Source organism: Squalius cephalus (assembly GCF_949319135.1).
Source record: "Squalius cephalus genome assembly, chromosome: 25".
NCBI lineage: Eukaryota > Metazoa > Chordata > Actinopteri > Cypriniformes > Leuciscidae > Squalius > Squalius cephalus.
In genome coordinates this window covers 469,045-481,544 of record NC_137146.1, presented here as the reverse complement: position 1 = coordinate 481,544, position 12,500 = coordinate 469,045, and the positions used below count along the sequence as shown (strand labels likewise).

The following is a 12,500-nucleotide window of genomic DNA, read 5'->3' as shown; positions in this document are numbered from 1 at the left end:
TTCTAATAACATTTTCAAAGTAATATCAATCAAATGCAACTATTAATCTAACATTATTCTTTATGTAGCAGTTTTTTTCCCATTAAAAAGCATTTTTTAATTCTGTGAAGTTTGTTTTGCTGTGGAAAAGCTTCAGCTCTGTGTTTTATCTGTGTAGATTTTCTGTTGCATTTAATCGTTTCATGTTCTCTTATTTCTCTCTCGATGTGCTTTAGATTCTTAAGATATTTCTTTAGATATTTGTGCTGGAAAACAAGACAAAAGTATGAATTCTTTGCAGTGCAGGTTTATTATTTTTGCAGTCTTTTACTGGTGTATTATTTTACACGGCAGATGTTCACTGTATGGATTTAATATTAGTAAATCATCTCCAGAGCTTTCTCTCATTTGCTCAATCAGCAGAACTTGTTCTTGATTCTCAAGATAAACACATAAACGGCCTTAAAAACAAGATCAATTTACTTTGAGAAGCCAGATAATCATGCATGCTTGTTTTTAGACAATAATTCCTGAATTGAGTTCATTTGTTTGTCGATTGTTCTCTTGTTAAGTGTAAATCTCACAGCGCTCGGAAAAGCTCTTTCACAATGGAGCAAAAAATTGACTTAATTTAGGAAATATTCCCTGATCTCATGCAGTTCTGCTTCTGAAGTAAATTCATCTCGTTTTAATGACTTTTGTGTGTTTTTAGAGGAAAATGAGACAAATGTATTATGAGGATATAATAAACATTAACATCATGATTATATGTAAAGCCATTTGAAAATAGATGGGAAAAAAAACAATTTTGTCAAGATCACAGGTGAAAAACAGCAGTAATTTTGAAGAAAATGCTCTGAATGTGTTCATATTCACTAATCTAATGCCTCTCTCTCCCCCCCCTGCTCTCTCTCTCTCTCTCTCTCTCCCTCTCTCTCTCTCTCCCCTCTCTCTCTCTCTCTCTCTCTCCCCCCCCTCTCTCTCTCCCCTCTCTCTCTCCCCCCCCCTCTCTCTCTCAGGAAACTAAGATCGATTGTGTCCGTGTGGCCACTAAAGGTGGGTCTGTGTGAGAGTAATCGAGTGACTGATTGAAACATGTTCCCTAAATGATTCCAGCATGTCTGCGGGAATGACTCTGACTGTGTTCGGAATGGAAAACTAGCTGAGCATTCACGGCACACACACACACACACACACTCACACACTCACACGAGGGAACGAGACGCTGCATCGATTGACGCTGAGGGAGCACTTCGCCTGATGACGTCTTGAAGCACATGTATTCCGGTGTGGCGGAACGTCAGAGGCGGGTGACGTCACAAACCAGGGAACTATAAAGCTGCCCAAAAACACAGCAGCACTAGCTTCGTAACAGTCTGAAGTAGTCGCTGACTGGCACGTAGGAGATATGGCAAGGTGACGCAGAGTCTCGTTCCCTCTTCAGGGAACTGAGGTTACAGTCGTAACCGAGGCATTCCCTTTCAATGGGACTCACGATGCGTCGATTGACGCTGAGGCAACATCTATACCAATGCCACCTTAACGAGAAGTGTCTGTCCAGTGTGAAATAATAAGAGCAGCGCTAGGACGAGAGCACCTGGGACCCTGGTGTAGAGTCCAGGTTCAAAGAGTAGAACCTTACAAATGTGTGCGGTGAGGACCACCCTCAGCCATCACAGACATCTCGGGGAGCAACTCCTGTCGTAAGGGCCTTGGAGGTCGAGTGGGAACGGACAGCCAAAGGTGAAGGCTGTCCGACCGACTCATAAGCCAGTGAGATCACACACGCTCATTCTCTGCTGAGATGCAGGGGACCCTTTGTTAGGGGGCCGAACCTGCTCAAGGACCACCACGGTGGATAGGACCCCCATACACCTGGGCGGGCGAGACCCGAACTGTATTTGATACCCTTTTTCTATGGTCTGCAGGACCCAACGAGAAACATTTGGCATTAGCTTCCACACTGCCAACAATTCTACTAGTGGTACCAGACTCTCGAGACTGGCTTCTGGTTGTTGTTGTGCAATCAGTCCGACGCCCTCTAACGGCGAACCGTTGACTGGGGGGGCTGTCCTCATTGGCCTGAGCCCTCGGGCGTCAGGACCTCTTCCCGCAGCCTCTTTGGAGATAATGACGTCCTCAGATCCATCTTATCCCTTGAAGACTGCGGCTGAGAGCGCCCTCCCTGTCCCTGTCTGAGGGGGAGCACGGGAGGCTAATCTCTGCTTCTGGGGGGCACGGTGTGAGGAGCTAGCTTTAGATGTTTGGGATATTAGATATGAGAGTGACGGGGGAAGAGCTTCTGGAAAACAGCCGTCTGCTTGCCTGACTCTGGAACCTCTCGACGACTGAATTACCAGCGTCGCAGAAGAGGCCAGCAGATAAGCTACGCTGAACATTAGTTGCATGACAGACTCGTTCACAACTCGAAGATCCAAAATGGGACGCAACCCCCCGTCCTTCTTTGGAACTATGAAATACCGGCTGTAAAACGCGGTTTCCCCGTTGGAGAGAGGTACGTGTTCTATGGCCCCTTTCTCTAACAGAGTTTTCACTTCTTGTTCCATTACCAGGACCTGCTCGAGGCCCACCACGGTGGATAGGAACCCCATAAACCCTAACCCGAACTGTATTTGATACCCTTTTTCTGTGGTCTAAAGCTACAGGAGGCTACGCTCTGCTTCTGGGGGGCATGGTGTGAGGAGCTAGCTTTAGATGTTTGGGATATTAGATATGAGAGCAATGGGGAGGAGCTTCTGGAAGGCGGCCATCTGCTTGCCTGACTCCTGGAACCTCTCGACGTCGCAGAAGAGGCCAGAAGGTGACGGGGCGCGTCCATCAGACAATTCTTGTCCTTCTCTTTAATATTGCTGAGGTTGAGCCACAGATGCCTCTCAGTGGCCACCAGGGCTGCCATAGAGCGGCCGATGGATTTAGCCGTCTCCTTGGTGGCCCTGAGAGATAAATCTGTGTTCGCGAACTACGTCAGGACCAATTCCCCCGCCCTCGTCCATGTCTCCTCGGCTTGGTAGTCCTGCAGAAACTGTGAAGGCGAGCTGCAGCCTGGCAGAGTTAGCTTTACGTGGTTCTGACTGGCTCAGTGGGTAATGCCGGGCCCTTTAGGGAAGATGTCGCCTCAGGGAGAGATAGCTCACGAGCGTCTCTTTCACTTTTGGCATCTCCCCATAACCGTGCTCTTTATAATCCGATACACAGGAATAGATACACAGGGAAAAGCGGTAGACCTCGGCGTCGAGGTAGTCCCGTAGTCCCTATTTCCCTTGAGCGCTGGCTCCTCACCCAAACAAGATACACAGAGAATGTGTGTGTGTCCACCCGTTAAATAACGCGGGCAGGGGTGCACACACATCCTAAACTGCTGCTTGCTTGCCATGACTTTATATATAGAGATATAAAGACAAACAACACCAAATATGACAGGGAGAGTTTCACAGTGCGCTACTTCAGACCGTTACGAAGCTAGCGCTGCTGTGTTTCCGGGCAGCTTTATAGTTCCCTGGTTCGTGACGTCACCCGCCTCTGACGTTCACATGTGCTTCACGACGTCCTCACGCGAAGAGTTCCCTCAGCGTCACCCGTGCTTACCGACAAATTGAGATGTTTTAGATGTGGATTTAGTCCTTGAACCTGCGATTATGTGAGAAGGACGGGTGAAGAAACACAGTCATTCTGTCCTTCAAACTGCAGTCTCTACTACGAGCTTTGACGGCCTTTATACCTGTTTATACCTGTCAATCATCACACACACACACACACACACACACACACACACACACACACACACACTTATTAAATGAGCTTCTTCCTCAGTGTTTCTGTCTTGTTTTCCAGCACAAACATCTAAACATTCTTAAATCAGGATTCATTTACTGGAAAAGCAAAATGATTGAAGATATTAAGTCTTGTTTAATGAAAAATGTATCAAAATAAAGTGAGTTTGTGCTTAAAACAAGAGCAAATATCTGTCAGTGGAGTCAGAACAATTATCTTGTTTTCTCTTTGAATTGAGTTGATTTTTCTGACTCCACTGGTTACCGAATGTCTTGAAGGGTGTATTTTCATATTTTTTGAGGAACTCGGCCGTGCCACACACATGTCAAAATGTACATGCAATAATTCACTGACCTTCAATGTCAAGCTATTAATTCTCACTGAGCATGTGAATAAAACTTTCTGTCTTTCTCGAGCTCTTTTCTAAAGCCCTCGTGAGCCGCCGTTCTGGCCGAAGCTTGACGGATGTCCATCACATTCGCTCACTATAGATCAGTTGCTATGCTAATGATGCCATACTTCTGATCAATTATGAGTGTTAGCGAAGGATTGATCATGTGATTGTCCGTAAAGCGGCCGCTCGCGAGGGTTTGTGTGGAGCCTGTGTCTCTCTCTCTGCATTAATAACCTGTGAATGAAGGAATGCCTCTCTCTCTCTCTCTCTCTCTCTCTCTCTCTCTCTCTCTCTCTCTCTCTCTCTCTCTCTCCCTCTCTCCCTCTCTCTCTCTCTCTCTCTCTCTCTCTCTCTCTCTCTCTCTCTCCCTGTCTCTCTCCCCCTCTCTCTCTCTCTCTCTCTCTCTGCATGTTGGCTGGATCTCTTCTCTTCTTCTAGCTGCCATTATTGTGACACAGCTCACCACACCATATGTGCGAATCGCACCCGCTGCCGGCGACAGCCAACTAACAGGTCAGAACTACCACCGTCCACATCAGTGTGTGTGTGTGTGTGTGTGTGTGTGTGTGTGTGTGTGTGTATGTGTGTCCTGGTAAACCCAAAATGTCCCCAAAAAGATGCCAATATCTAAAATGCTTGTCCTTGTGTGTTTTGGTCCCCATGAGGAAAACAGATCATCAATCATTCGGAATGAGTTTTTTGAAAATGTAAAAATGCAGAAAGTTTTGTGTGATGGGTAGGGTTAGGGTTAGGGTTAGTGTGTGTGTGTGTGTGTGTGTGTGTTTGTGTGTGTGTGTGTGTGTGTGATGGGTAGGGTTAGGGTTAGGGTTAGTGTGTGTGTGTGTGTGTGTGTGTGTGTGTGTGTGTGTGTGTGTGTGTGTGTGTGTGTGTGTGTGTGATGGTAGGGTTAGGGTTAGTGTGTGTGTGTGTGTGTGTGTGTGTGTGTGTGTGTGTGTGTGTGTGTGATGGGTAGGGTTAGGGTTAGTGTGTGTGTGTGTGTGTGTGTGTGTGTGTGTGTGTGTGTGTGTGTGTGTGTGTGTGTGAGTGTTTGTGTGAAGGGTAGGTTTAGGGGTAGAGTTAGTGTGTGTGTGTGTGTGTGTGTGTGTGTGTGTGTGTGTGTGTGTGTGTGTGTGTGTGTGTGAAGGGTAGGTTTAGGGGTAGAGTTAGTGTGTGTTTGTGACGGGTAGGGTTAGGGTTTGCGTGTGTGTGTGTGTCTATGAGTGCGTGCGTGTGTGTGTGTGATTGTTAAACCAGTCCAGTTTCTGCTTTGTGTGTTCATGTCTAGATCATACTTCATTCCAGAATTAAAAAGAAATATATATATATATATATATATATATATATATCAAATTCTATTATATTTTATTTTTATATTTATATTTTCTATTATATTTATATTTTATGGAATTTATACATTATACAAATATTATTTATTATTTTATAATAATTTCTCTTTTATTTTTTTTATTAATTTGTATATTTTTTATTTATAGTATTTTTTAATTATAACAACATTTAGTTGTTTTTTTCAGTTGGTTCATATATCATGGTAGTATTTGTTGTACTTCCCTAAAGTTATGCAGATTTGAATAAATAAATCATGATTTTGTAGTAATGAGAATCATCTTGAGAAATCTCAAAACTAAAGCCATCTGGATGCATTACAGTCATGACAATTGAGGATATTTGTTTAATTGTCGTGAAAATAACGTCATTAAAATATATATATTATTCTTCAATCACTATTCATAATGTTCTTATGCCAAATGTAATTCATACATTTTTTTAATTTTATTTTTAGAGTGAAATATCAGCTGGACATGTTTTTTTTGTTGTTGTTTTATAAAATCTGTGCAACTTTTCATTGCTTGTTTATAGTGCTCTGTGGTATATATTTGCTCCGTGTGTGTGTGTATGTGACCCGGGACTGAATGTTTAGTTGTGTTTGTCGATTGCTTTTAGCTGTGAATGGATGCAGGTTGAAAGGTAATTGAGGATTTTCAGGGTTACGTTCGTCTGACGAGCCTCGTTTGATCCCGCCTGTTTTGCTTCCCGCAGAAGGTCACTTTCTATTAGCCGAATCTGCGCGCTGAATACACACCTTTACTGCGGGAAATAAACGCTGGAGCAGTAGTCACTAAATTAGCTGCTTTTTATTCAGCGCTGATGTCCTTCGAAGGAATCGATGTGACCCGGCAGACCCTGAACTAAAGACCGCAGCGCATGACAAGCTCATCCCGTTTAAATTACATTTCAATATTCCCAGTCCAGCTGAAGCTCTCATCCGCCACTGTCAGAGGCAGCGTTTCACACATCAGTGTTTAAATACTAACAAATGATAAAATACTAAATCATAATTATGAGATTAAATAGTCAATTATGAGACCATCCAAACGATAAAATATTAAATCATAATTATGAGATAAAGTCAAAATTATGAGATTAAATAGTCAATTATGAGACAAACATCCAAATGATAAAATACTAAATCATAATTATGAGATAAAGTCAAAATTATGAGACTAAATAGTCAATTATGAGACAAACATCCACATGATAATGTACTAAATCATAATTATGAGATAAAGTCAAAATTATGAGATTAAATAGTCAATTATGAGGCAAACTTCAAATGATAAAATGCTAAATCATAATTATGAGATAAAGTCACAATTATGGGATGAAATAGTCAATTATGAGACAAACATCCAAATGATAAAATACTGAATCATAATTATGAAATGAAGTCAAAATTATGAGATTAAATAGTAAATTATGAGACAAATATCCAAATGATAAAATACTAAATCATAATTATGAGATTAAATAGTCAATTATGAGATAAACATCCAAATGATAAAATACTAAATCATAATTATGAGATGAAGTCAAAATTATGAGATTAAATAGTAAATTATGAGACAAATATCCAAATGATAAAATTCTAAATCATAATTATGAGATAGTCAAAATTATAATTGAAAAGTCATAATTATGGCATAATAAGTCATAATGATGAAATACTAAGTCGTAAAATAAGATAAAAAGTCTGAATTATGAGATTAAAAAGTTAATTATGAAACAAAAGTCAAAATGATGAAATACTGACATAAAAAGTCATAATTATGAGATAAAAAGTTGAAATTGAAAAAAAGTTGAAATTGTAAGATAAAAGTTCAAAATAAAAATAAGATTAAACATCATATCTGAATGTAAATTTTTACTTTTTATGTTAGAATTATGACTTTGCATGTCATAATTAAAATGTTATGATTTATCAAAGCATGAATTTCGGGCTTCTGTTGTTGTTCTTCCTTGAGAATCACATGCGGCGAAACAGAAACCCAAACCCGGCAACCGTCCTCCGTCACCATGGCAACGGCTGAGGGATGCTGTCAGGCCGTCACCATGGTAACGGCTGAGGAAATGTAGCGAATCCGGCCCAAATCCACAATGTGTTTCGTTTAGTGCTGAGAATTGATATTTGGCTCGACATGCATCTCGAGTTCCAGTGATCTCTCCGGAGAAACATCTGAGACTCGTTCACTTTGCTCTCTAGGAGAAACATCTCAGATCTTAAAGTCGTTCTCTTTTCTACAAGCAAAGCCAGGCTAGTCTAACCAGTGATTAACTTGATTAATGGTCTACCAACACTAACCTGTTTTACTAACAAGCACATCATTATATAGATCTTCCTTCATCCACTGATGTTCTGCGCGTCACATGTCCATTTGTCTTAAAGTCTGCTGATTAAAACAAATAAAGAACCGATGTAGGAGAGTAGTTATTATATTATAAACTCTGTATATTCGTGCAGTGTGCGCATGTCCAAAAATATATCCCGAAATTTGTGAGATATAAACACACACATCAACCCGATTACATGTTCAGCGTTCATGTAAACACTACAGTCAGATTCATCAATCAGAACCAGTTCAGTCCGACTGAAACACAAGTGGAGCATGTAAACGATGCCACTGGTTTGGTGTTGCAGTGACTGGTTTGGTGTTGCAGTGACTGGTTTGGTGTTGTACTGACTGGTTTGGTGTTGTACTGACTGGTTTGGTGTTGCAGGTGCTGCGACCCGTAAGCCTGACGCCGTGGAGCCGGAGAAACACACGGATCACACAGTGAAGATCGCAGGAGTCATCGCTGGAGTCCTGCTCTTCGTCATCATCTTCCTCGGCGTGGTGCTGGTCATGAAGAAACGGTAAGAGCTTCACTTACGCTCAACTATATTACCTCTGATCTGATTAACATCAATGTTTAATTCCTTTAAAGCCGAAGTGTGTCATTTACGCACCACTGCACTCCCACCAGCTGTCAGTCAAACCGATAGCCCCGCCCCCAAACTCACATCATTGGCTGAGGTGTTGATTCAAACTGCCAGTGACTCACTATAGTGACTCTGAACATAAAAATACAAGAACGTATTTGAACGTGGGAAACAAATGACTGGTTTTTAGCTGCATGTTCCAAAACCATCTTGAGCTGGTCTGAGCTGGTTTGAACTGGTTTTCCAGCAGGGAGCTGAAGATATAGTTCACTGGAGTGGCGGTATTGAAGCCCATTCTCATCACATTAGAAAAAACTCATGCTTTAGTAAATCATAATTATGAGATAAAAAGGCCATCATAATTATGGCCTACTAAAGTAAAATTATGTAATAAAAGTCAATATTTTTGCATAAAAAGTCATGATTATGAGATAAAAGATCAAAATTATGAGATCAAAAAAATGATATACCAAGTCATAATTAAGAGATAAAAAGTCATGATTATGGACTACTAGATCAAATTTATGAAATAAAAGTCAGTATTTTGGCATGAAAAGTCATAATTATGAGATAAAGTCACAATTATGAGATAACAAAAATCAAAATGACATAATTATAATGTAAAAAGTAATGATTATGATAAAAAATATATAATAATAGCCTACTAAATCTAATGTAATAAAATTCAATATTTTGGCATACAAAGTAATAATTATGATATAAAAATTCATGATTATAAGAAAAAACTAAATTATTGCATACTAAATCAAAATTATGTAATAAATACAAGCGGCAACATTCTAATCTGAAAAATGAAGCCTACCCGGAAGTGCGAAAAACTGCAATACATCGTAAATCCGCTAGGGGCAGGTCCCAAAAGGGAGCAAATCTCCATAGACCCCATGTTAAAATGTCCGTTTTCACAGCATAAATTCATGTTTTTACAGGTTGGTCCCATGGACTTTTATTGTATTTTTCGATAGCTTCCGAGTGCCTGACAACTGTGAGGGGGGTGAATTTTTTTTCTAACTCGTTAGTTTAGATCGTATTTAGATTTAAAATGTATGACAAATAAGGGCGTGGTTAACTTTGATTGACAGCATGATTGACAGCTAATAACGAGCATAGGCTGCGCCGAGTGGAATTCCTGAAATTTGACGTCTCGGCCATGATCTGACACAACACATCATACCACCTCTGAATCCTTTCTGAACATTTGATTTTCCAAGATGGCGCCGCCCATACCGCCCATAAACGGCCTCAAAACCGTTCTTCAGAAAGTCTATGGGTGACGTCACAGACGCTTTGTCCATATTTTGTACAGTCTATGAATAAATATCAATATTTTGGTATAAAAAGTTATAATTATGAGATAAAAAGTCATGATTATGGCATAAAAAATCTTAAGTCTGGAATAAAAAGACAAAATTATGAAATTATGACATAGTATAAGATTAAACATCACAATTGATATATTCATATATTATAATTCATATTATAAGTCATAATTATGAGATAAAAGCCATAATTATGAGAAACAAATCAATATTATGACATACTTAGTAATAATTGAGATAAAAAGTCAAAATTATTACACAAACAGCCATAATTATTCGATTAATTGTTTTACGCACCACTGCACTCCCACCAGCTGTCAGTCAAGCGGATAGCCCCGCCCCCAAACTCACGTCATTGGCTGAGGATGTTCTGACTCTGAAGGTGAAGATCGGGGAACAGAAACGAACACATTCAGTGTTTCACGTCACGGTTCCATCGAGCCACGAACACATGAAAGTCGAGCGCTTCTCAGTCGGCCCTTTCGTCAGCTGAACACAGAATAATTGATTTGATCGCTCTGATAAGCACCATTACACGGTTTGTGGCACCAGTACATGCTGGCTGATGAAATATTAATTTTTTCTCTCTGCTCTCAAACAAACGGCACGCTTTAATGACCCGGCGACGGGAAACAGCACAAATATTTTCCAAGCTTATCTTGTGCAGAAAAGAAAAAAAGAGTGAAAGAAAAGCAAAGATAAGAGCGAAAAAAATGATGAAAGGCGTTTTTTTTGTCCCAACGAGACGCCGAGGGCGAGTTTACATGAGATCCCGTTCTCAGCGTGTTCAGGAGCAAACATCCGGAAGTTGAGATCCAGAGCCTGTTTCCAGGGGTTTGAGATGTAAAGTGAAGGCGGGCGAGTAAATATGTTTTTAATGAGAGTCATTACGCTCTCAGAATAAGGGTGTTTGTCTCTATTGATTTTGCTGTTGAGCCTCAAAATGGCCAAACATTTGCAGAGGATTCCTCCGTTCTGCTGACTGGACGAGTTACCTCGGATCGTTTGTATGCGTCGGCCATTTTAGCGTAATGATCTTGGCATGGCGTGTTAAATCTCACTGTAATTTGATGGGATCCATTTCCACTGACATCAGTAATTGAGTCCGGCCTGAACTCACTGTTAACAGAGACAACTAATACACTCTCTCTCTCTCTCTCCTCTCCCTCTCTCCTCTCTCTCCTCTCTCTCTCTCTCTCACTCGCTCTCTCTCTCCTCTCTCTCACTCTCTCTCTCTCTCTCTCTCTCTCTCTCTCTCTCTCTCTCTCTCTCTCTCTCTCTCTCCTCTCTCTCTCTCTCCTCTCTCTCTCCTCTCTCTCTCTCTCTCTCTCTCTCTCTCTCCTCTCTCTCTCTCTCTCCCCTCTCTCTCCCCTCTCTCTCCCCTCTCTCTCTCTCTCTCCCTCTCTCTCTCTCTCTCCCCTCTCTCTCTCTCTCTCTATCTCTCTCTCTCCCCTCTCTCTCTCTCTCTCCCCTCTCTCTCCCTCTCTCACTCTCTCTCTCTCTCTCTCTCTCTCTCATCTCTCTCTCTCTTTTACTGCAGATGAAAATGAAGCTGTGAGAGTCTCATTAAACCCTGCTTGTGTTTAATCAGTCGAGTGCTGATCGATATTTGATCATTTAGCTGATCGAACTTTGAAAATGCATTAATTTTGCGAAATCGAGCCTCATTAATAAAGCACAAGTGTGTGTAAATTGTTTATAAGAAAATGTGCATGTAAATATTGCATTAAAAAGAAGTGCAGTGCCATTAATGTAATGCATTTGTGTAAATCTGAATGAAAACGTTGCTTTCGACACGATCAGATCGATCGATTCTCAAGTAAATTGATGCATTATTCAATGTAAACACACATGTATGTGTGAATAAAAGTAAATGTAAATAATGTTGAGGTGCAAGTTACAAAACTGGTAACACTTTACAATAAGGTTCATCAGTAAACATTAGTTAATGCATTACTAACATGAACTAACATGAGCAATACATTTGTTACAGTATTTATTATTCATTAATAAGATATAATAATCCAGCTGTTCATTGTTTGTTCATGTTAGTTCACAGTGCATTAACTAATGTTAACAAATACAACCTTTGCTTTTAATGATGTATTAGTAAATGCTGAAATTAATATTAACTAGGATTCAAAAATGCTGAAGAATTAGGTTAGGGTTAAAAGTACTAAAGTACTAAACTAAAGTAGTTAACTAATGTTAACTAATGAACCTTATTGTAAAGTGTTACCCAAAAAAATGATATAAAAAAGCAAGTGATAATCCAGTGTTTCTGCCATCAGCCTTTCTCAAGGTATTAATTATAATTCATTATATCTGATGACTGGAATGTTGGTTTTAGAAATACATAAAGTCTAATAACACGAGCGATACTTGCTTTTTTTGAAAGATTGACACAAGATTTTCACAGTAACAGCCTCGTTATCGTTTGCTTCTAATTAAGTATGACCTGGTTTTCTTAGAGACGCTCCTAACGATGTATTAACAGTTGCCCCGCCCTCACTCTAGGCTCCGCCCACATACCAGACTCCGCCCACACCATAGGCTCCACCCACACTATAGACTCCACCCACACTATAGGCTCCACCCACACTCTAGACTCCGCCCACAGCCCCGCCTCTCTCTCTCTCTCTCGCTCTCTCTCTCACACACACTGCAGGCACTCGTCACTTGTGTCACCATATCAGGTTTTGCTCATTTTTCTATATTTTCA

The 12,500-nt window shown here is 40.6% G+C and overlaps 1 protein-coding gene across 1 annotated transcript in view; it reads left to right on the top strand.

Annotated features, from left to right (window-relative positions):
* Nucleotides 1-12,500, top strand: part of LOC307153699 (receptor-type tyrosine-protein phosphatase mu-like) — a 187,369-nt gene that overhangs the window by 100,840 nt on the left and 74,029 nt on the right. The window contains exons 6-9 of the mRNA XM_079863325.1: nt 639-651; nt 999-1,035; nt 4,604-4,678; nt 8,240-8,375. Of these exons, the coding sequence (XP_079719451.1) occupies nt 639-651; nt 999-1,035; nt 4,604-4,678; nt 8,240-8,375 (261 nt within the window). The remainder of the gene's footprint in view (nt 1-638; nt 652-998; nt 1,036-4,603; nt 4,679-8,239; nt 8,376-12,500) is intronic.